At 47.8% G+C, this 25601-nt stretch overlaps 1 protein-coding gene across 5 annotated transcripts in view; it reads right to left on the bottom strand.

The window, feature by feature from the left end:
- Nucleotides 1-25601, bottom strand: part of PAX7 (paired box 7) — an 89147-nt gene that overhangs the window by 14851 nt on the left and 48695 nt on the right. For all 5 annotated transcript variants that reach the window (XM_015296830.4, XM_015296832.4, XM_015296831.4 and 2 more), the window contains 2 exon segments: nt 20209-20374; nt 19428-19627 (listed from right to left, as the gene is read on the bottom strand). In XM_015296830.4, the coding sequence (XP_015152316.1) occupies nt 19428-19627; nt 20209-20374 (366 nt within the window).

Raw genomic sequence — 25601 nt, 5'->3', positions numbered from 1 at the left:
GCAGGCAGCTCCTTGTTTTTGCCAAACGTGAGCCTCAGAACCCTTGTAGGATCTGAGCTCTGGGCAATGGGGTTATGTCCATCCAGGCCTGGGGTCCACTGGAGGCATTATTGCAAATAAATGGGAGGAAAAAACAAGAGAGTAAAGCAAGCATCTTGCTAAGAATGGCACCTTAAATACAGGATTACCCTTCCCACCACGGCATCCTACCTCAACAACCTCTACCCTGCTTATTTCCATAGTAAATCTTCTCCTTTCTCTCCGTGAATGTCCATCTTCAGGGATGGCCCAGGAAAAATGGAGCCCTTTGCACTCATTATTTATAACCACTTTTACATTAAGTTGATCGCCTTCAGGCTGGATCCAAACAACTTATGGTTTCCTAACACCCTTTTTGGAGGGTTTGGGGATGGCTGGGGTGTCAAAGGGACTTCCTTGTGCTTCTGTTCCTGAGCTCATTGCAGAGAAATCCCCCTACATTCTACCTGGCCTTAATCCTGAACTAATGACTTGATGAACACAACGTGAGGTTTGGATGCAAACAGCACCACATGGGCTGCTGTCTAATTGGACATCAGCCCACCAGGCATTGCAGATAGGGGGAAAAAAAAATACCATGTAGGATTTATTAAAAACGATGCAGATGCACAAAGAGCAGAACAAAATCTTTAACCAGAAGCGATAAGAAAGCCCTGAAGGATTTGAGTTGAGATAAATATCCCTCTTGGAGTCCTCCAGCTCTCTCAAAGCTTTTTGGGCCGGAGTTTCCCCACAGTGTGAGAGGTGCTTACTTAAGCAGGGGATGGGATTACCCCTTCCCCTGGTGCTTTGGCATTTCTGCGCTCGGAGCCTGCACAAAACTTGATCAGTTTGTCTGATTAGCCAATGCAAAGAGCAGAAACCCAAACAATAGGGATACACCATTGGACTGCTGGCCAAACCATGCCTACGCCAATGGGAAGGGTCAACACCTCATTAATACTAGACCTCAACCAAAAGAGAACAATCACATATTAACTGAAGGATCACACAAAACACAGCGCAGCTCGCCGTACCAACCCAAGGCCCTTTGTACCTCAACCCCACAACTCCAGATTGAGCTGGCTTTTATGGGAATACCTCCTTTGGAAGAACAAGAAAACGGCCAAAATTGCTGAGTTGTGCCCCTTGCTGCACAGCCAAGTAGGGGAGATGGGGGGATCACACCTCGCACTGCTCCAGCAGAGTTTTTAAGGCATCTCCTGCACGCAGAAGTTTAAAAGCACACGAGGCGCTGCTGATCCAGAGATAAATGGTGGAAAAGGGATTAGAGATACTTAGCGGAGGAGAGGGAAGACTCAGGAAGGGCTGATTATTTTAAAGATATGACTATTTAAAGATAATGATTGCATAAATTTAATTAATGCATTTTCATGCTGCAAATGGCCGTTTTGTAATTAATGTATCTGGCCTCGCTAAGCATGGGAGATCACATCTCCCAGCCCCCCCCCCCCCTCCCTTCCCGATTCCCCCCTCCGCCTTGCGTTTAATGAAAGACAGAAAGCAGATGACAGAAACAATTTGTCAGCCAGTACGGGTGTCAGATGCCTAATTGGTTGCGCTGAGTTAGTGGGAAGTAAAGGGGGAGAGGGCCAAGGCTAGGGGGCTCTTCTCTCTTTATCCAAGGCTTCGGGGTGGGTGCCTGGATGGGAGGTGATGGGGGGGTGAGGGGGTGAAAGTGTTTCTCGTTAATTGATGGAGATTAGGACGCAGATTGGCTGTGGCAGGGACTGGGCAGTGACAAGAAGGGGATGGGAGAGGCTGGTTAACAGCCGTGCAAACAAGCTGCCATATCTCACCGTGCGTTAAGGCCGGCGGCGCTGATGGCACCGGTGGTTTGGGTTGGTGTGTGTGGGTAGGAGCCTTAGAATAACTGCGTGCCCTGTGCCTTCCCATCCTTGCCAAACTCTGGGATTGGCTTAGAAAGCACAAAGCTGGAGCTGATGTACGTGTCAGCTGGTGACTGAGTTCTGTGGGTGTGTTTGGGTCGTAAAGATACTGCGCGACCTACTGTTCTCTGGTCGTGATGTGGAGGGAAAACATCCTTCTCCATGCAGAAAGGCCTGGCAGGGTGAATCCCTCTGAAATAGCCACCAGCAGAGGCTGCACAGAGAGGTGGTGGTGCCCCATCCATGCAGACACCCAAGGTCAGGCTGGAGAGGCTCTGAACGCCTGGTTGAGCTGTAGGTGACCCTATTCACTGCAAGGGTGTTGGGCCAGATGGCCTTGAGGGTCCCTTCCAACTCATATTATGATTCTATGATGAATTAGAGAGCCCAGGCTATGAGCCCCCTGAATCCCACTGAGAGCTGAGCATCCTGACCTTGTCCCAGAAGGACATGGTATGGGCTAGCCAGAGTCACACCCGGGAGGAAAGCAGAGATGTGCCTTATTTCTGCACCATCCCTCTTCCTTCAAGCCTTTCTGGAACCTCTGTACCCTCCAACTTGGCTGTATTTGTCACAGGCACAAGGCAGAGCAGTGTTGCCACCTTACAAATGGAAAAATGAGCCCAATAAAGGCTCATAACTCACTACTGCACCAAAGTTTTTGGGGGTGGGAGAATTTCATCCTCCCAAATCCAAGCTCTTCATTCCAGACAGCCTTACCTCTCCTCTTGTACAAAGAACAAGAGAATCACAGCACGGTAGAATCATTAAGGTTGGGAGAGACCACTAAGATCACCAAGCCCAAGGAACCTCAAAACATCGGTGCCATCAGATGCTGTTGGGTGTCCCTATAGGTCTAGCAGGTATAAGACAGCCTTAGAAAGGTGAGAACAGCTTCCTGTTCCCACAAATAAAGGTGATATGTAGAGAGGCATGGGGAGAAGGAGCTAAGAATAGAAAATGTTGAGTTTCCATGCTGGGCTCTGATCACATTCCAACGCGCCGCCCGCAGAGATGAACACACTGCTGGGCTCCTGCATTATGCTACACGTCCCTTTGTGAGGGGTCTGCGGAGGGTTGAGAGGTGGTGAAAAATGTTATGGGAAAAAAAAAGACACACAATCTTTTCTTTTAGATGAAAGAGTGACTTTCAAACAGCATAAATGGAAATGGAAAGGGAGTGGGCAATGGATGTGAGAGCAAATACAAGCTTTTCGATTTCAAAAAGATGAAAATAAGGTAAAACCTTGCAATTTGTAGCAAAAACACGTTTAAAATAAAATATCCCTTTAGAACAGTTCTGTCTCTTTGCTTACAAAAGCAAAAGAAATTCTCCAGAGAGTGCTGAATGAAACGGAACCATTCTGCTCTTCCCAAGACGTCCCCATCTGCCTCCTTGTCCCTGCTGGCCTCAGTTATCCATTCAGCTGTAGGGTGAGCATCATGAAGACATGGGATTTGGTGATGTGTAACTGAAGCCATTCTTACTGCTAAATATTTGTGTTGCAGAGGTGTGGAAGTGCTACGGTCAAGGAACAGGTACTATTGTACAACAGAAATAAAATCCTAGTACCCCAAAATGGCTTATCTATGGCTATCTCCCACCAAACCTGGCTCTCTTTCTACTCCCACTCCAAGATAGCAAATGTGGGGGAAAAAAAAGAAGAAAAAAGAAGGAAAAAAAAAAAAAGAAACAGGGTAAAGTCTTCATATTCCTGTCTGTATTCCAATACAAAGTCAAAAGAGAGTAGGAACCAACCCTGCTCCAGCTCGCAAAATCTAAATGGCCTAAGATGCAGCAGGGAAAATGGAGGAATGGGAATTATTAATGCCTTCTAGAAATTTGCCTTGCACAGGTACTGCAGAAATACTCAGCATTTACTTCTTCCTTACTCATAATACACACTTTCTTCCCTACACTGGAGTACACTCGTCATTTTCCTTCTGATTTATATGACATGAAGGGCAACCACTTGGTGGTGGAGCTCTGCTAGGGAGGAATATGCTCCACCATGTATTAAACAAATGCTAAATGATTACAAGCACCATATTGGCTGAGAAAAAAAGCAGGCTGCAGTGAGTTGTGCTTGTCACATCACCGCTCCTGCTTGGCAAATAAGTCCTAATGCACAATTGGTATTTATTAGATGACATACAACAACTGTCTCATTAAATCAGGGCTCGAGTGTAGGCCGGAAGTCTTAATTTAAAGTGTCACCAGCTATTGAATTCAGATGGTTTAGGCAGGAGAAGAGGGAAGGGAAGGGAAGGGAAGGGAAGGGAAGGGAAGGGAAGGGAAGGGAAGGGAAGGGAAGGGAAGGGAAGGGAAGGGAAGGGAAGGGAAGGGAAGGGAAGGGAAGGGAAGGGAAGGGAAGGGAAGGGAAGGGAAGGGAAGGGAAGGGAAGGGAAGGGAAGGGAAGGGAAGGGAAGGGAAGGGAAGGGAAGGGAAGGGAAGGGAAGGGAAGGGAAGGGAAGGGAAGGGAAGGGAAGGGAAGGGGAAAAAAAGTGGGGCTTAGAGAAGTAGGAAGTGGTAACTGGTCCTAACCCACCTTCTGAAATGGGTTGTGATTTCCACTCCGATCGCGGCTCTGGCTCAAAAATATTTGTTCAGCATTTGCTTTCTCTCTCTGCTCCCCTCTACGTACACTTCTTCAAACTCTCCCCCTAATAAACGGTTGAGCACCTTTCTCTGTGTTTTAAATGCAGCGTCGAAAGCAAAGGTTAATGCTGGAGATTGCATTCCAATTGAAAACGCGGCAACCGGTAAATTTGGTTTGTTTAGAGTGGAAATGCTTGAACTGCTGTGGATGGGTGGCGGGGGGAAGGCGGGTGGGAGATGTGCCCCAGCTCCTCGCTGGGCAAAATTAAATTTCAAAGTTTAATGAGTTGCGAAGGGCGCTGGATTAAAAAGGCTGGACCCCGCGCTGCCAAAACTGAAGCAGAGCGATGGAGGGAGAGAGAGAGAGAGAGAAAAAAAAATCCCACCAAACCCGAAACGTCAGGGAACAGAGCAAGTGAAAAATGTCAGGGCAAATTGCTCTTGACAGTGTTAATATCTGCACCTCATAGCAATAATTACATGTAAATAAATAGTGAAATAGCTCTCAGCTGGAGTCTGGACTCCGAGTGCAGATGCCACTAACAGCCAGCTGGGGACCTTTCGCTCTTCTACTGTCATTTCCCCCCCCCCTTTTCTTTCCTCCCTCCCTCCCCTCATTTAATCTCTGCCAGAGCTGCGAGCGCAATACTGAAGCCCTGCAGCCCCTTTCTTTGGGGCATTGCTGCCTCCTCACATCGCCCTCCCCACCAGGGGCTGCTTTAAGCCCCTCACAAAGGGAGAACAAACTTGAGTGGATTCACGTTTGGTCATCTTGTGAGTAAAGCTGAGAGGTGAGAATGGCTTGGTTGGCTGTCCTCCCACCGCTGTGGGCTCCTAAAATGTCAGGAGGGATGCAGCTATCTGTTTCAAGCAGTAGGATTATGTTCTTCTTATCATCAAGGTTGTCTCTATTTCAAAAGGACATGGGAGAACATAAGGCTCAGCATCAGGGTGCTAAAAGATGCTTCATTTCCAGAGGAGAGCCTGAGCTGATGCCTCTAACCCTTATACAAATAAAGACCCAATTGCACAAACCCATATTGTTTTGCATTTCTATAGACCCACATCACTCTGTACTTCTACAGACCCACATCATTCTGCACTTCTACACCTCTCCTTCCTAGGGCATGGCTTAGCATACTGCATCATGTGAGACTGCTAAGACATGGACAAGGGAGAAAAGGCATTGCATCATCAGCATTAAAGCCCACAGAGGAGTGCTAGGCAGATAAACTGCCTTCTGAGTTGTCTGTCCCAGGAGCTTTGATAATATGGACGAAGGGGTGTGAGTGTTTGAGTGGAGGACACTCCAGAAAATAAACGTGCAATTGCATAGAGAATCATAGAGTCATTAAGGTTGGAACAGACCTCTAAGATCATCCAGGCCAACTGTCCACCTACCACCAATACTGCCCATTAAACCATGTCCAAAAATCCATAGATACACAATTACTACAAATTGAAGTACTTCTACAGAGAAGGCCTTTGGGGCGAGAGCAAAGGGCCCTTACTACACCCTAAGTCACGGGCAACGAGGTTCCTACCTTAAATGTCTAAATGTAAGCAGAACAAAACCCTCGTGCCTCCGTTCTTGGTCTCGGAGATAACAACCATCCCCGTGGTACAGGGAGAAGAAACGCTTCCCAGGATGATGAGATGCTCAGATATTATGATGAAAGCCTTCGATAAAGCTAAGCTCATTATTTTAGCCCTGTTCTCTTCCACTTGGTCCATTTATCTCTTCGCACCCTCAGTTTAGCTCCCAGTCCTACAAATCAGGATTAATTATAAGCCATAAAGCTCTGCTTACCAACAAGCACGCCCATGCTGCTTACCCCTCATTGCTGGGGGAACTGAAATAACTTGTGGCTGGAGACAAACAAACCTGTAAGGTTGCTCACAAGGGCAGGGATGGTTTAATCCAACTGAGGATGTAGATAGAAAACCCAAGGATCGCTGCTCCTGTTGCTTGGTGGTTTGGGAGATGCCCCAAATGCAGACCTATTGACATCTCTCCCATCTAAACAGCATCACTCCAAAGCTGAGCTGGCAGACCAAAGGAAATCAATACAAATAACCTGCCACTGATAGGATGGAGATGTTCCTACTGAACCACTGCCTTGTATAAGGGAGAAAAGCTTTGAGGCCTTTCCTTTCGGCTAATGAAATTCACAACAACACCCCACACTGCACTGAGCAACAAACACAGCTCCATTATTTGGAAAACAAATATGTTCTTTAGAGCTTCCTGGTTGTCAAACACCTTTTTGTTTAGCTCAACAACTAATCCACTTATCGGAGGATAAAGCTGCCAGTGAATCAACAGTATGATAAAAGCATGCACAAAATTAGCAAAAATTTGCCTATGGCTCCTGCACATTTAACAAACACCAGCTAAGAGAAAAATGATTCCTATTTTTTTTTTAATAACTGAGATCCCCAGGAGAGATTCTGTCAGATAGCAGCTTTTATTTTGCTTGCAGTTTTTTTCCCCCCTCTCTCTCTCCGTATATAACCCAAGCACTGAGGCTGGGAGATGCTGGGAGCTGATATCAGATCCACGGTGAAATTGGCAGTATTTGAATAAGCAAGTGATGCAGCAAGGAAAAAAATTAATAAGGTTATATATATATATCATAGAATCATAGAATTGCTCAGGTTGGAAAAAGACCTTCAAGATCATCAACTCCAACCTCAACATAACCATACTACCCTAACTCTAACAACCCGCCGGTAAATCATGTCCTTGAGCAATATATATATAATATATGTTATATATAAATATACAAAATAAAAATGTAGTGCTCAGACATTGGCTGCTTCCCTAAGGCCTCAGCTTTGGTGGATGTTTTCCTCCTCATTGGGTTGTAACACTGATAGGATGCCGGATTTGTCCCTCCCTGCTCTTCAGCGTGCACTGCACACATGGATGTGTGCAGAATTCCAGCATTTCTGGACACAGTTATAAACCAATGTATGTGAAAGGGACTGAGAGAAAGAGGGGATGAGAACTCCTTAAGGCTGAGCTGTTCCAATGAAATGGAATAACAGGTTCCAATGAGACCAATGCATCTCTCTGTAGTTAATAGAATCAACAAAGAGTGATTCAGCTTTTCCAAGGTCTGACTAATCTTCTGATGATTCCCATCTCTCCATCATACTGAGCATATAAGATGACTTTGCCTCCAGTGGAAGTGGGTTAGATAAGAGGAATGAACTTGGGCAGTATTCTCTTGATGCTACCTTTAAATGACGACAGCCTGAACAGGAGAATAATAGAATGGTTTGAGTTGAAAGGGACCCTTCAAGGCCACCTATTCCAACCCCCTGTAGGGAGCAGGGACACCCACAGCTCCATCAGTGCTCAGAGTCCCATACAGCCTGACCTTGAGTGTCTCCAAGGATGGGACTTCCACCACCTCTCTGGGCAACCTATGCCACTGCCTCACCACACTTACTATAAAAACTTCTCCCTTAACCAGTCTAAATCTCCCCTCTTTTAGTTAACCATTTCCCCTTTTCCTATCACAACAGACCCTACTAAGGAGTCATCCCCTTCCTTGGTGAGTTGGACTAGATGACCTTTAAGGGTCCCTCCCAGCTCAAAAGATATCTTCAGATATTCTCCTCTTTCTCCCCCACCAACTTTACCTAGGCTTGAGCAGGACCACGGCACATGACCATGGGATCATTTAGGGGAGCTGGGAATTAATCAAGAGGCACCCACCTGTCAGGCTGGTATCTGGAACTAAATGGAAACACTTGCTAGTACTTGACCTCTCGCCCTCCAGACAAGCCTGCGGCTCTTGAGTGGTTTGAGAAACCCTCTTGCAGCTCTGAGACCCCAGGTGAAATAAAGCAAGGGGAGAAAGTAAGGAGCTGGGTAATGAGCCATGAGGGAAGCAGAAAGAGCTGGTGGGGGGACCAGTAACCTTCTGGCACTGGTGGGAGAATTCAGATGAAGAGCTGCTGCAAAGACTTGGATGCAATGAGAAAAAAAAAACAGAGCAATCCATGGTTTGGCCAACAAGGCAAGAAGAGAAAAAGCCTTCTGAGGCTCCATGCCTTGCTGGATGGGTAGTAAGAGATGCTGGAAATATATGGGGTGAAATATCCCTATGCCTTTCTATGTGTCCCCTGGATGGGTTTTGGTTTGGATGAGATACATCATACGTATACATTGGTGCACACTGTTAAGCACACTTTGGTGCTCCATCTGCCTTTCTTGTGCTTAGTGGAGGCCAAAATGCCGTGCTGATGAAACCCAAGGCAAAGCCCCATCTGCTCAACAGCAGAAGAGAGCCCTGCATGCCTGCCAAAGGATCTTCAAATATCATATCTTAATTTTTCAAAGAAAATCTTGCTCTTTAACATGCATGGCCAGATTATAAAGTGGTGCAGAATGGCTCAGTCACTCCAACCTTGGAGCCAGATGACATGAACACAACGATGTTACTTCTAGTTTGATCTTCAGCTTTAGGACTTCGGGCTTCGGCTTTAGGACTTCTGAATTATCTCCATGAGAAGGGAAAGGACAAATACTCCAGGAAAACCAGCTTTCACCAGCTGCCCCAGTACCAAAGAGAGAAAGAGCACGGAACAAGATCTGAGGCCAACGCATGAAGCTCTGGGACATCTTACACAATGGGACATCTTACATACTGGGACATCTTACACACTGGGACAGAATCCAGGAAGATGTCCCCTGGATCGACACAGCATGGAAAGAATTTATACCTAGAAGCCAGCTGGAGGCAACACAGACCCCAAAATGTCTGTGTGAGAGACGGCACTCTACAGATGGGCATGGCTGCAGGGCCAGGGCAGGGCATGGGGCTGCGATGAGCAGCACGTGCAGCTGAGGGCCCCATCAGAGCTGCCGGACAGAGCTGCTGAATCCTACGTTGGCTTTTAGGGTCTGGGAGACCCCATGTGGCTCCTAATTCGGGGCTGGATTTGTGCTCAGCTGCGCACTCTAATCGCTAATTAAAGGTTTGCCATCATCCTCCAGCAGCTGTCAGTGTCCTACAGGTCGATCCCCAAGCAACACTCTGCGGAGCCAGAGCTGTCGATTGGAAAGTTCATTGTATGGGCAGTGTCCAGCCCCCTCCCTGTCCTCAATACACTCGGGTATTTATTTCCTATTTATTCCCTTTATTTCCAATGCTCCGCGTTACCTCTTCCCCCTTCTTGCAGTCTGCATATTTCTTCCTTTCTCCTCTTGTTCGTTCTTTATTTTTTCTTTTCTTCTATTTCTTTTTTTTTTCTTTCATTCATTCTTTTTTTCTTTCTCTCTCTCTCTCTCTCTCTTTTTTTTTTTTTTTTTTTTGAACGGAAAAAAAAAAGTGTTATTTTGTGCCTCCTGAGCCTTGCTGGCTGGGCTCGGCTTCTGTATCAGCTGGAGGAGCTTATGAGCCTCGTCTCCTCGGATTTAGACTGAAATTTTGATTTTCTGCCGTGCTCAGATAATGTGGAAATCCTGTTCCCCGATATTTACTGTTTATCAGCGCAGCGCAGCGCAGTTCTGGGGGGAAGGGAAACTCCCCCTCTGTGTCCCCCCTCGTCCACTCCACCCCCCATCCTGCATGCTAATGGGGTCTCACTTTGGAGCAAACCTACAACAAAAGCCTAATTACAGCCAGCGGAGGGGAAGAGGGATGAGCCCCACCACTGGATCCTACTGGAGCATGGGGTCAGTCCCTCATCCTATTGGTGACCACCAAACCCCCTCCTTGGAGGTGCTGTCACCTCAGGAAGGCCTGAATCTGTATGAAGTTGAGGATGGGAAAGCGAACAGCTGTTTCTCCAAGCTCCACATCTGGATCCAGCATTCCCTCAGCATCTGCCTTTCTCCAAGGAGCTCCACGTCCCTTTTGCATCCATCCCATGCGCATCCCTTCCATGCAGATTAGTGTCACTGAGCCCTTGCAAACGCATTCCTACAAGGAACCTGGAGGGAAAGCAGGAGGCATTTCCCTGCCCGACATGAACCAGGCAAGAAAAATAAAGCAGTAATAAGAAAATCTGGGGCTCAGCAGCAGGGGAACATCTCTAAGTGGCCGGCGGGGCGTAATGCCTCGCTATTAATGAGTCCTGCCACCAATCCCTAAAAGGATTGCTCATTGTCAGATAGTGTACGGGGCCTTCTGTCTGCCCCCCAGCCCCTCGTGGGGAAGGCAGGCATTTCCCTCTGGTTGGGATTGAGCTGAATGATGTCCTGGTCACCTACAAACATGCTGGGCTTTCTCTGAAACCATAATTAGCAGCAGCAGCGGGGTGAGGCGGCGGGGTAACACGGCATGGAGGAGGAAACGGGAGGAAAAAAGAGGGTTTAAAAAGAAAAAGGAAAGAAATAGAAGGGGAAAGGAATGGAAAAGGAGACGGGAAATGTGATAAAGCTCAGCCAGGCGCTCCCTGCTCGCGCCGTTCTCCGCGCAGCTCTTCTGGTTTAAAGTGACTCCGCTTCTTATGGAAGCGGAGAGGCGGTATTAGAAAAAAAAAAAAAAAAAAAAAAAGGAGAGGGAGAAAAAAAAAAAAAAAAAAAAAAAAACCAAGACACAGAGAGCTTCCTTATCTCATGGAGACAGTTGTCAGGAATCACTTTGACTGAGTCGTTTTGTCTCCATGCTTTTTTTCGCTGTCAAGCAGGCCTCAGGACATGGATCAAAGGAGAGGCGCCGAGCGCTCGCTGCAACTTCTGATCCCTTCTCGGTACAGACGCGCGAGTGGCAGACAGCTCTCCTCCACATCAAATGGCAGGAGAGGAGCGGGAGGAAGAAGGGAGAGGGGGAAGAGAAGCTGGGAGAGAGGCAGAGAGGAGGCAGAGAGGGGCTCTGTGCCATTCCGGAGCTCAAGGACAGATAGACAGACAGACAGACAGACAGGCGGCAGCCTTCGCTTTCCCCGTTCCCCATTGGGAGCGTTCCCCTCCCAGCATCCTTCCCAAAAAGTTTTCCTATCCTTCCAACGAGCAGCTCCCCGCGGTTCTCCCGCATTGCTCACGATCCCCTTTCAGGTACTTATTCCCTGAAATAAGATCCCCCTCATCTCCAAACTGGATAGGCTTAAGGGCTGACTCCAGCTTACCGCGGCGAGCTAAGACCCTCCACACCTTTGATCAGTTCCCCCCTCGCCCACCCCAAACCCTGCTAGGATTTCTGATCTCCAGCCCCCGCTGTAAGTGGATCTGTCTGGGGGATGCAGGCAGCAGCATCTCTCAGCACCCAAGCATCTCCCCTTCGCCTTTGCAAGGAGCAGACCACTGGGCGGCATGCACCCTACAACCCAGTAGCACCCCATAGGGTATCTCCTGGCCTCTGTGCCTCCCACACACTATAGAAGCACAACCCTACAGCCCCATCCTGCTCAAGCACAGCCATACGCTTCTCCCTCTCCGTGCACAGAACCAGCAATCTCATACAGTGCCTAAATTCTTCTCATCTTACACTAAAGACTGAAGAAGCATCCCTTTAGTGCACATCTCCCCCATGAGCCCCTTCTGATGCTTCGGGGTGTAACGTGCATGGTTCATCTCAGCAGCCCCAAAGGACGCTCTGGGGATGGGGATGCAGCCCCAGAGTCCCCTCTGCCCTCCCAGCCCCTGGATGTCCCATTTGCAACCTGCACCCATGTGCTGTCAGCAGTCCCAGCAGTTAATTGCCTTTGGGATGGGAGCGAGTGTGGGTTTCCCTTTCAAAGCACACCCAATAGGGCTAGGAAAGCTGGAGGTCATGGACCCACAACCTGTTCCACCTCCCCACAGATCTACAGTTCTCCCACACCCCCTGAATTCAATATACTTTCCACAATCCCTCTTCATGGAAAAAAGGAGGGTGCATGTTGGGCTTCGTGCCTGACCCACTGCTGTAGGTTTTTCCTATCACAGATGGCTTTTCACAGCCAGGGCACAGCTGGAGCACAGCTGTTCCCCCATCGCCAGGCTTTAACAGGCACACACAATGCACGGGCACACACACCGGCGTGCACACACAGATATCGATGCCCTCGTGCAGGCAGGCGTGCAAGGCTGTGAGTCCTGCCTCCGAGTCCTAATTATTCCTTTTGTTGCATCCCTCCCTTTTAAGCCTCCCCTCTGTTTTGCATCCCGCGTCCCAGCGCTGCCTTTCCCCGCTGTTCCCCCTTGGTTCCATTGGCAGCAGCCAAGCTCTTGCATCTGAATGCCAGAGGTCACTCCGACCTGCTCGTTGCCAGGCTGGATGCTGTATTAATTGCTCATCTCTCATTTTCTCAATCTGCCCTGCCTGCCTTGTCTCGAGTTCCCTTATTTATTAAAGGTGGGGAAAATCCTGCATTTTTATTCTCCCGGTCTGTGGCACCTTCACACCTCCCTGTGTTTATCCCTCCTCTTATTGGTCTCATTGCTTTTTTTCCTTTATATTTCTTCTCCTATTTTCTCCTTATTCCCCTTTCTCCCTATTTTGTCTATCTCTGATACATCATGCAGTCCGATCCTGGACCTCCTGAACTTACTGAGGCTCCTCTTAAAATCCCAAGGCTCGGGAAGCAATGGTTTGCTCCGAAATCAGTCTTTCTCACCTATTAAAATCTCCAGAATACACACAGAGCACAACCAATGGGGTGGAAATGGCATCACTGAGAACAAACGCAATCGGTGCTACCCAGAGCTCTAGAGTTGGGGTTAAGGTAACAAGGTGCTGCTTTGTTCCTAATGAGTTCTCAGTGGGATAAAGAAATCAAGGAAACCCACAAAACCTCATCTCACACCCCGAGCAGGGGCTAAGAGCACACTTTCTTGCAAGCACAGGGGAAAAGTGAGAGACCGTTGGTAGTCCAGCCCCAGTTATGAGCCCAATGGGTGTAAAGAGTGAGGGAAGGCGGTTTTGCTGCACAGGGAAGATGGGCAGAAAGCATTTTGGACCCTGCTCCTGTGCTTGCAGGAACGACATCGTTAGGAATCAGGCAAAAAAAAAAAAAAAAAAAAACCCATGTCTCCATTTTCACATGAGAAAAATGTTCCGTTCTCCCCTTTTGCTGCTGCTCGGAGCAGAGGCGTCTAATTGACAAGAGCAGATGGGCTCTGCTTGGTTAAATGGGGGGGGGGGGGGGAAATAAATAAATAAATGAAACTTCAGTGGAGAAAACACCAGCTTCCCTGGGCCACATACACTGAATGTTGTGAGAGATGGAGCTGCATTTGGCACCACGTAAGGGAAAGCACCAACGCGGTCTCAATGGAGCCAGGCTCTCCCTGGTGGAAAAGGACGTGGGTTTGAGCATGTGTTCCCCCTAAAATCCTGTGTACAGACTGCTGTAAGGAGGAAAGCCACTCTGTGAGGAAGAAATAGGGTGTGAGGAGTGGTTGGGGTGCAAAAGAGGGATGGTGGTCACCTTTGGAATGGGGAGAAGTTCATTGGTAGGGATTCAGAGTCCTCCAGAGAGATGGGGAACGTGGAAGAGGTATTGTATGGGGAACAGGGCAAAAGGTGGGGGAAAAATGGCATGGAAAAGAAGGGGTAGGAGAGAGGGAAAGGAGAATGGGAAAGGAACGGAATGGAAACATGGAATGGAGAAAGGGAATGGGAAAGGAAGGTGGAGGAAACCAGGAGGAAAGGAAAAAGCCCTCGTGTGGGGTGGCACCCGAGAGCGACAGAGGTTAAAGAATACGAGAAGAACATGTTCCTACACCAAGATAAGCCAGGGAAATGAATCCTTATCCGTCCAAAACCAACCCTTTAAAATTCGAGCGAGAGAAGGGTCTCCTTTCAGGGAAACGGGGAATCCTTAATGCTTCCTCCCTCAGCAACTGTAATGCCAGGATGTTCCCAATCTGCTTTGAGGGATGGAAAGATTAAGAATAATAAAAAAATTGCAATAAAATATGTGTGAACGAGGGGGTAATTGTGGACAAATGCAGCATTCAAATTCATTTTTCAGCTCTTTTACACACCATTTCAATCTTATTTTCTGCTTGTTAATGAGATCTTGTTGGTTGGGGTGGGCACGGCTGCCCAGTATCGCTTGGGTAATTGCACATAATTTTCTCTCTACTAGTGATTTGCATCAGATTTTTTTTTTCCTAATTCTTTGCTATTTAAACCCCCTCCTCCCTTCCCCCCCCCTCCCCCCTCCCCCCCCCCCCAAATCTCACCCTCTCCTCCCCCTCCTTCTTCCCCTCCCCTTCTCCTGGCCCAGCAAGACTCATTTTGAATGCTTATTATAAGGCACAGTGTCTCCAACAAAAAAAAAAAAAAAGGGAAAAAAAATTGGAAAGAAGGAAAAAAAAAAGAAGAACCAGACAGAAAGGATCCATATCACTGCAGGAAGGAGCCAGACACTGCGATGCCTGCTCCCCTCTCGCCAGCTAACATCGTGTCCTTCCCTATTGCCAGGTTTCCCCCCCCCCCAAAAAAGGCTGCAGCTGGCTCTTCTCACATTCAGATCATCTCTAATCCCACCCCAGTGGGTCTGAGGAAAACATTACCCTGGGCAGTGGGAAGAGATGGGATGGCATTGGGAAATGCAACGCTTGGGTAGAGTAAGGAGAGCCCCGAGTTTAGAGTGAAAACGTGTGGTCAGAGCCTAACTTTGTGGCTTCGAGGCTCCCTCCAGGAATGGTGATAAACCTGAAGTTGGAAAACCCGATTCCAAAATTTGGTTGGAAACCTTTGGTTTCCAGCCACAGCCACGCTGACTGTGCTGGCTCTATGGCCGTTACGCTGGGAATGAACCTGCTCGTGGAGCAAAAAAAGCCACTGGAAGCCCTCCGAAAATTAAAGCAACAAATACGAGATGATGAACAAGTTTCTCTTGGCTCTCAGCATTTCTGGAGCCGTCTTAAATCGCTGGGCGATCCTGTGGGTTTGCTGAAAGATTCAAAGCTCTCAGAAATAACATGTGATGGAAGCATAGGGAGCGCCTGGCTCTTAACTCTGCCTTAATACATTCTCCAGATAGACAGCAGCCATTTGCAATAAACCAACCGCCTTTTGCTTTTGGACAATCCCTTGCAAGAGCCCAACGTGCCACAGTGGATGATGAGACACATCTGAAATACAGGCCTGGAGCTAAAGCCTTAAGATAAAGCTAAAGCAGAGATTTGAGGAGGTGAAGCAGTAAACAGAAACCTGTAGACAAGAAGAGATTCTAAGAGGCAGAAGAGATGTGCTAGAAGGAAAGTAGCTCACAATACAATACAATATAGTAATTCTTTGCCATTTGAAAAGTACCCAGGGAATCTCCTGGGTTTTGGACACGACCTTCAATTTTCTCTTTACATTGACTGGTAAGGTACTCATCAACTCAATTTCCTCCCACTTCCCACACTTCACAGAACCACAGAATCGTTAAGGTTGGAAAGGACCACTAAGATCATGTAGTCCAACCATCAACTCATCACCACCATGCCTGCTAAACCACACCCCTCAAAAACCATCCATGAGCAGAGAAATGCTCAACTGGACTTAACTGGGCTCATACTGGGTTTACCATCACATCGATGATGACAAACCTTGTGATGAACCTCCCACCAGGCACAGTGAGAGGTGATTCTCAGATAGCGAAGGTCTGAACTTCAGCAGAGATGGATGCAAAACGTGACGCAGGACATGGCTAAGGATGTCCTGGTATCTGGCACTGCAATAACTCGGGTTGATAGGTGTTCTCAGACAAATGGGAAATCATTTATCCGTGGGATGAAAATGAGTTGAAAGTGTTTAAGAGGTATTTATGAAATACCTTGAGGTGTTTCATTCATACCTCACTGTGATGTTCTTCACTGTTCAGAGCAGCTTTCTGACAGTCCGTGACTGCTGCAGCCCCTGGCAGATGTGTGGGGACACATCTGGCTGCAGTTGGTCTGCCTGTGATGCTTGCTTTCTGAAACACTCAAAGCAAGATCTTTCCTACAAGGGCTATCCCAATAGCACGAAGCTATCCCAAATAACTGCTCGGGTTACCCTGAGGACTTCCAGGAAGGTCTGGGACAGAGAATGGCATGTGAGATCATGCTAAATAGTGGTTTAATTGTGTGGGACTCTTTGCACAACCGAGGCAGTGTTCTTATATCATAGAATCACTGAGATTGGAAGAGACCACTGTCGTCTAATCCAGCTGACCAACCCATCACCACCATGCCCACTCATAGAATCGTTAAGGTTGGAAAAGACCCCCAAGATCATGTAGTCCAACCACCGTGATGAGTTAAACCATGTCCCTTCAGCTCCCTCATCCCACCATAGGATGAGGGAGCTGAAGACCAAATTACTCAGGCCTGGAATAGAGGCACAGTGACTTCTAAACTGGGTCAACTGGATGTCCCTGCTGGGAAGCACTGTACAGATCCAGGAGCAGAGCAGGGACAAGGCACAAAGCTTTGGGCTGGAAAACAAGCCAGAAGCGTGGCCATTTCCCATGTGAAGTCTGGGTAAAACTCAGCAACGTCTGCCCTTTGTGTCAGGAGGGGAGGACCGAGCGTGGGGGGACCAAGCCCGCAGAGGCCAAATGTAATCCCCTTTTCTCTGTTGTGGGAATGGAAATGCCATGCTTCTCCTCTTGAATTTCAGCTGCCAGCACCGAGCCCGTCTGGTGGATTCTGGCTGGGACACCCAATCCCAGGGTAACTGGATAGCATGCTGAGCAAATGTTGGGAGCTCTGAGCTGGCAGCCCCCACCGCCTTGTCTAAACTGCAAAGAAATCTCCCTCCTGCTGCTGCTGAGGGATGAAACCAGAGAACTGTCTGTTTGCAGCTCAGACAAACTGCCATCGTTTTAAGTTTGCTGGTTGGGTGTTTTTTTTTTTTTCCCCTACCTCTTGAATTCCCTCCTTCCCTGCTGTTGTTATTTACCCCTGGACATGTCAGAGGATGGGAGCGTTGAGGTTCTACCCATCATTCGGGTGGCTGGCTGAAATGTGCACATATAAGTTGCAGAGCATCCTCTATCCTCTATTTACACACCTCACCGTGTTAAAAAGGACACTTCCAACAGCTCTCATTCAAGAGGGTAAGAGCATTTCTCCAATCCCTCCACTAGGAACAGCAGAGAGCTTAGGAAAAGCAGTGAGTTGGCAAGATCAGTAAATAGAAAGCAGTCATAAAATAACCTGGGTTAGCCTTACCAGACACAAAAGAAATGGAAGAATTTGTATGCTGATATCTTGGCCCTCACATGATTAGAAGCATTAGGAAAATGGGAATCTCCCCTTCTTGGGGGTGCAAAGCTCTCTTTTCTTCAGGACTGCAAGATAATGTATCCTCTCTTTCCCATACAAAGGGCTTATTGGCTCAGGCCTCTATCTTCCCCTACCCTGAGCCTGGGGGGGGTAATTTGGGATAGGGATAAGCACAGAAAAAGCATTGGTATGGTCATTTCCATGAGCCTTTGATTGAGCGAGCGGGACCAGTAAGTAGATGATGAAGGTACAGAAATGGAAATTGCATGATGGACTTGGATGCATCCAGTGCTTGTGCAGCTTATCACGTGGATCTCACCCCCAACTTATACTCTGGTGCTAAATTACACCTGTGATAATAGGAATTAATCACGTGCCCTGGACTAGCTAACCCATCTTCGAATCCCATACTGTCTGCTCATCTCCCAAGCGTAGCGCTATTAGAAACCCCTTGTCAGAAAGATGTCTCCTTATTTCCCCCACAAAATTACACTGTCTGTGGCAATATTCAGCCCCACACCAGTCACACCTCTCCATTTTCCATCTTATGACCATTCAAAGATAGAAGTGGGATTTTTATACTGTTTCAGAGAAGCTGCAAGATTTCCCTCTTTCCATTGACACTCTATGTTTTCACACTCGAGAGATCACAAGTTACTGGACCTTAAAATCTATCTACCTCTGTGATGTCCCCATTTATTGGATCCCCCTCTAAACAGTTGTAGCCTTTTCATTTCAGATGCCTACCTACTTTCTCCCAGTAGTTTCAGATTATTTTGTGCTTCCTGTCCTAAATAGTGTTACTGGCCACTCCGAAACCACGGCTGCAGGGCACTTCATGAGTCTCCATATCTCACAGCTGACTGAGAGCAAAAGTGAAAGACATTTGGCACCCCACCCCCACCCCCCCAGGACAGCAGACACTGCATAAATACAAGTCATTGCTGCTGATGCTCAGCATACGGTATGTGCTTTATTGCACTTAAACGGAAACATGTACTTGGAAAATGGGTTGTGTCGAGTCAACCAAAGACCTCTGCCTAATGAGGTGACAAAAAATTAGAATTTTTATCCCATAATGGTGATAGAGATGGATTAAGTCGGGGGTGCATTCTCAGCTGGTGCAAATCCTGGCATCTCCACTGACTTCTGCAAGGCTCGCTGGCCAAGAACAGGAGCCTCGTCCTATGGCAGACACATAGCACAAGCCCTTCTCTCTGCTCTCTCCAGACCTGCTGCTGATGGAGGACTTAACCTCCACACTGCTGAGGCCTGTTTCTCTGCTATACACAGCATGCAATGCCATGCATGCAGTTGGAAGAAATAGGACAGAGCCAGGGGATAACCTTTGGAAGGCAGCTGGGGCAAGGTAGGGCTCTGTTTGGACCTTGGGCAGGGTAAAAAGTAACCGAGTAAAGCAATTTCTGCCCTAGAAATCCTTCTGGAGCACTGAGAAGGCAAGCACCGATGCTCTAGGTCCTGACATCTGCAGCATGATGTCTTGAATGTGGTAACTAACAGGATGCAAATGCTCTGGCAGTACAGTGCTGAGCTCAGGATCGAGATACTGCCGATAAACAAATTAACTAATTGCTTTAACTAGGCCGCCTCCAAGAACTCATGACAATAACAATAACTCCCTTGTTAACTGTAATTCATTGTGATAGCCTGAAGCCTGCCCTGCTCTCAGAGGATCTGGACTAGCCAAATGCTCTCAGCCAAAGAAAGAGAATGGAAGCGGGTCACATACCTGCGGAGAGAGGCCATTGCTAACAGGATTCATGTGGTTGGCAGGAGCTGCAGCATTCATGAAGCTGTCTGAGTAGCTGGAGAAGCTGTGTCGGGCCCCATAGGCAGAGCTGGAGTCGGCTGCAGCGGCGGCAGCGAGCCCTCCCTGGTGCATGGTGGATGGTGGCAAGGGCTGGGGTCTGTGCACGGTGCTGCCTCCATCTGCAAAGAGGTGGTGACAGAATCACAGGATGGCTTGTGTTGGAAGGGACCCTACATCCCATCTGGTTCCAACCCACTGCTGTGGGCAGGGTTGCCATCTACTAGGCCAGGTTGCCCAGGGCCACATCCAGCTTGGCCCATGTTGTTTGCTTTGGACTGATGGAATCTTCACCTCAGAGCTGAGCGGAACAGATGTGAGACACACTGGTGTAGCAGAAAGGTCCGTGAGACAGTGATCAGAGCAGATCCACCTGCTCTCCAGGGGAGAAAGCAGAGTTTCCATTGATGTGAGCCAAAAGCTGGCCTACACAACAAAGGAAAACCATCTACCCATTACAAAGGTCTAAGAGGAGTGTCACAAATCAGAAATGACTGATGGGATGTTGTAGGGAGAAGCAGAGAAGGGATGACCAGTGGGATGATGTAGGGCAAACCAAGGAAAGAATGGCCAATGGGATGGTGTAGGGCAAACTAGAGAAGGAATGGCCAACAGGGTGATGAAGGGCAAACCAGATAAAGGATGGCCAACAGGATGATGTAGGGCAAGAGGAGAGGAACAGGGTGGGCAAATGAGTGCTTACCTTGGGAAATGGTGGTGGTTGGGTAGGTGGAGTCTGGCAGCTGGTACGGGGGCAGAGTTGGCATTCCCGTGGGTGGGAATCCCCCTGGCAGCAGATGGTTGAATGCTGCGAGTTGGTTTGCACCCGCCTGCTTGCGCCATCTTGCTCGTCGGTTGCTGAACCACACCTGGGACAGGGATAGAAAAGAGTTAGGTGTGACTGGCTGAAAATAAACTCAAGTTGGATGATGTCTTGATAATGCATCCAATGGCAATCTGTCCTGAGATACAGCACTGGTCAAAGAGAGGTTCAACCTGCGGCCTGGCATTGAATTTCAGGGTATTTGTCCCCATTCCTTAGTCTCTTTTCTCTCAAATTACAACACTACCACTGCCCTGTCTCCTGGGTAAAGAAACGTGCATTTAATGTTGTGAAAGATATCATTAAGAGCGCAGGAGGGTTCTATCAGCAGTAGGGTGAGAAGAAGAGGAATAATTCAGCTTGTGTATTCCGAGGCAGTCCATACCAAATAGATGCATTGCTACCACCTGGCCATTCTGCCTCGTTATCTGACAACTATGTGAATTATGCTGAAGGATTAAGTACCATAATAGCAACACGGCTGCACTGTTAGGAGGGATAAATAGACAGATTAGCATCATGGTTTCTATGTTAGACAAGCTAAATAGATACAACCAGACCGGAGGGAATACAAGGTTTTCTTAGCTCCTCTGTACTGCAGCAAATCACTGTTGTCTGTATGCTAAGACATGCTCTCCTTGCAAGAGGCACTGCAGTGTGCTCTAGCATTGTACTGCAGCCAATTTAAATCTCTGTCCATTAAAACAGACACAGTATTAATGCATGTGCAAAGCTGGGCTCATGTTTCCTACGGCGCTAGTTTACCTGTAAGACACAAGGGGAGATTTTTCTAAATTCATGTCTGCTCTGATGTGTTTTATCATGGGCAATCTCCCTTCTGGAGAGTGGGAAGTGCTTCTCAGGCTGTTTCTTGGGCTTGGTTTACTTTATTTAATCAGAGAGGCTCTCAGGACCGATCCCTGTTTGGGGTTCAGAAGTATGCGGATAAGCTTTCAAGCCAGATGAGAATGCAGCTGCTGGACTTTGTGAGGCCTAAAGGGCTAGGAAACACGATTAAATTTCACAGCAACATGAAAAAATGGAGCAAAAATCAAGAGTGTAAAGCATTCGGGGGAAAAAAATCCTCCATCAGGCTTCCAAGCTGCTCAACGTGAGGTCAGAAGCTGGGGTTACAAGGGGCTGAGGCACTGCCATCCAAACTGTCCCCACGTCTTGTGAACCAAAACAAAACTCCCTTCCCTAAATATAATGGAATCTGAGTCCAGTGCTCGCTCCCCTCTTTGGAGCAGCTCTCTGAAATGTATGCAGTGCTGATGTCAGGTCCTTGGCACCCAACGTGCCTCTTTACAGACCTGTCCCTACTGCACTGCCTGGAGCGGCGTAACCTCCCAACACCTTCCAAAAGCATGACAGAAATAGGTCAGCTCACATCCGATCTGCATTGATCCACAGAGTCCATGCAGGTCGGAATCTCTGTGTTCATTTTTGGCACCAGAAGTCGCTAGCAAAATCTAGGACAGAGTTAAGGAGAGAGAAATGAATGAGCATCAAGGCCTGTAGTGCTTTCGAGTTCTTTTTATCCAGTCCAGCCCATGACACAGTTTCTAGGAGCAGTGAGCTGCACAAATAAATAACCTTTTGTTTGCATGGTCATAAGAAGTGGACAGTCCTGCCCTTTTCTGTCACACACAGGTATGTGTTAATTCCTGCTCATTAAGGATACACAGCCTGGCTCCTCCTCTCCTTCCACATTTAAGGCCATTGGAATTGGAAGGGACCCTCAAGGTCCAACTCCACTGCAATGAGCAGGGACACCCACAGCTCCATCAGTGCACAGAGCCCCTCCAGCCTGACCTTGGGTGTCTGCACCACCTCTCTGTGCAACCACAGTGCTTCACCACCCTCCGTATAGTCCAGGAATGTCAAAACTTTGAGGAGATTTGGGCCATGTTCCATTACATCACATAAAGTTAATGCTGTCTGTGCACCAGCACACCTATTCACATGAAGTTAAAATGCAAAAACGTGTACAGCTTCTATTACTTTGCTTCTCCAAAGCAAAGGGTGTGTAGATGATTTACTTCATATTAATTTCACATTTACTTTATTGTACAGGGAGATAATATGATCAACCAGATCCTATTACAATGCATGGGCCAGAAAGGCCTTTTCAGGGGTGATCCTTGGGGTGCCCTTCAGCCTACAATGCACGTGGCCTTGGGAAGGAAGGAGAGCTATTTTCATGGCTTTGGACTATAACTAGAGAAAAATATGGTTCTTAATTGTGCTACAAGCTCCTCCTGTGACCATGGTAAAGCTTTGCCTTTCCAATTAGAAGTCAGTAGAAACATTCAAGAAATGTTGGTCCTTGTGCATCAGGCCATCACTTCTAAAGTGAGGATAAACCTTCTCATAGAATCATATAATCATTCAGGTCGGAAAGACTACTAAGTTAATCTAGTCCAACCATCAGCCCATTTTTTCTCACATTTGAGTTTATTTCAGCAATCAACCACTTAAGATAGGGGCCGTAATTAACCCCCACTATGCAGCATACCCAGCAAGGTGAGAGCTCTGTCTCAGCTGGAGCATCGCAGCAAATAATAAAGAATAATGATAGTAAACACGCATGCAAGCAAATGAGATTCATCACTACACGCTGAAGTGTAGTGCTTCCCAGTAGAGCCTGGATTCTCCAGCCACAAATACACTGAAACCTTCCACAAAGAAATTGATAGGATTTATCTTCCCGTGCAGAGGAAGGGACATTTCATGGCCCAAACAGGTTGATTCTGCCCCTTATTTATAACCCCCAGAAAAAAGGCAGATACATTCCAGCTAATGACGTTAGCAATTCTTTCCCTTCCCCCGCCTTAAAGGTGGCTCAGGCCTTTATGCTTATAAATCATTTTATTGGTAGTTAAAATACAGAGGCTAGAGCATCTAACTGTAACGCGAGGCGCACTTCAAAGGGAACCTGCTTTCATTGCACAACAGTTAAGGTTTTATCAGCCACTAAAGATTCCCCCTGCCAGAGGATCCTGTTACACCATGGTAAGCCCGGGGTGAAGGCTATGGCTGCTAAAAGCAGACTGGTGGGAAGGAGCTGAGGAAGAGGAAGAAGTTTTGGCGCTGCTGGAGCAAAACTGCACGGCCAAAGTTTTGTGCTGGGACAAATGCATTGAAATGAGCAGGGATACCCACAGCCCCATCAGTGCTCAGAGCCCCTCCAGCCTGACCTTGGGTGTCTGCACACCTCCCTGGGCAACCTGTGGAGTGCCTCACTGCCCTTAGTGTAAAAAACCTCTTCCTCTTCATCTGATGAGAACTCTACGACAAGAGCAGAACTGCTCATTGCACCGTGGGCTACGCTTGCACAGCAAGCAAGGATGCTGCTCTGAGGTCCATGACCACACTTCTTTATTGCAGAGTGTCTCCTCCAGCATCCCCTACACAGATAGCAGAGGGAGGCACAGTGAAGCTAAGAAACCTCCCCAGTCCCTCACTGTCAGCTGATTTTGGAAGAGCCCATCCTCCCCACCAGCCTGGGTTTGGGGCAAAGGTTAGCACTGGTTCTTATTTAACCTGAATGCTTGTACCCAGCCCTTGCCGAGATGTCCCAGGCACTTGTTCTCAAGCAGAGAACAGCAGAGGAGGGTTGCAGAGACAGCTGCCTGCCAGGATGGGGCTGGACTGAATTATCCCCGCAGCCGCTGAGATATGGGTCAGCTCCCACAATTTGTCAGACAAGGAGAGGAAAGGAAGGTCAAAAAGAGCCTCCTGTGGGAAAGAAAGCCTGTTGTTTTCCTGCTCGGCCTAATCAGGACTTGATGTTGGAGAAAGATGGATGGGATAAATGAGCTCATAAATGGAAACAGGGATGGAAAAGCCAAGGCGTGCCCTTGCTCTCCAGCAGGATGGAAGAGATGCAGTATGTGCTGCAGAAACCAGGTGGCAAAGAATCTCACAACCCAGGCACCCAAATTCCACCCAAACCAGATGAGGTCCCTCCACAGGTTGCATGGAGGCTTTGCAGATTGGGTTCTCCTCCAAACCAGGACAGTGCCTCGCCTGGTCCACACCAGTCCTAAGCACTGGGGACACACGAGCATGGTTGAGGCAGCTGAGATAGTTCCTTACAGAACAGAGGGGATGTGAGCCCACAACGAGGCACAGATTTTAGGCACACAGGTTTTATCCATGCATGCAGGGACACAGCTGTACCTAGTGACACTTTGGTTCAGTGCCCAAAATGCTGAGCCTCTGTCACTGGTGGGTGATACAGTTAAGGCAAGGTTAGTGGAGCAGAACAAACGGTTCCTCACAAATGAGATTATCCAATGAATTTAGCTTATATTTCTCCTGGCACTTCCCTGCTCCTGGAGGTGTTGGCTATTTGTAATGTTCATCTGAAGAGCTTGAACCATGTCTGGTATGCGGATTTATTACTATCATTATCACTTTGCAAACCACTTTTGATTAAACCAACCATCTTTGGCAGTAAGATGTTTGACTATGGCATCCCATCTCCAAACCCAACCCTCAGCACCAACACGGCTTCACCACACAGTTTCAAAGGCAGAACCATTTTGGCCCACCTTCCTTGGGCTGGAAATTTGGTGATAAAGGTTCTTCTCACGCAACCCCTCGGGGGCCCTGTTTGTTTTTCACACAATGGGACAGACACTGCGCTGCTATAAATCAGTGCAACTGCACCCACTCCCATTTAACGCACGGCGCTCCACACCACGGTCTCATCTGAGGAGCTGGGACTCAGTTCATTGCTTTGGCCTCTGGGCCCCCTTTCCTTTGTAAGAAAAGCAAATCGTTGCCACATTGTTGAGGCAACCCCTTGTTCAGCTCACGACCAAAGCAGACCAAGCAACGCAGCACAAAACAAGCTCCTGCCGAATGGTGCAGCTCCTCCTCGAGTTTGCATTCATCCCTGTTGATTCCCAGCCATGTTTTGCTAGAAGGACTATGGGATTAGGCTTATCAGCTTCATCTCCAGTAAATTTCATACTTAATGAAATAGTGCTGACTCTCTCCAGCAAGATGCCCCCAGGCTTACACAGCTGGGACTTTGTCCCTCGTCAGTGGGACATTTCTATTTCCAAGGGTGCTGCTTACTGTAATTCTACTACGAATACCAAAAGTGCTGATGGTTTTCTAAGCAAACCCTTAGATACAGGCAGAGGACGTGCTTGCAATTTCAAGTGCTCACCTCTGGCTTTTGTAAAATTTAGGTGGAAAAAGACCTGCCACTGCGGTTTGGATCTCTGAAAATCTACTTTACCATTTGTCTTTTTATT

Source organism: Gallus gallus, chromosome 21, assembly GCF_016699485.2.
Source record: "Gallus gallus isolate bGalGal1 chromosome 21, bGalGal1.mat.broiler.GRCg7b, whole genome shotgun sequence".
Taxonomy (NCBI): domain Eukaryota; kingdom Metazoa; phylum Chordata; class Aves; order Galliformes; family Phasianidae; genus Gallus; species Gallus gallus.
The sequence above is the reverse complement of the archived record's forward strand: the minus strand, read 5'-3'. Positions and strand labels throughout refer to the sequence as shown.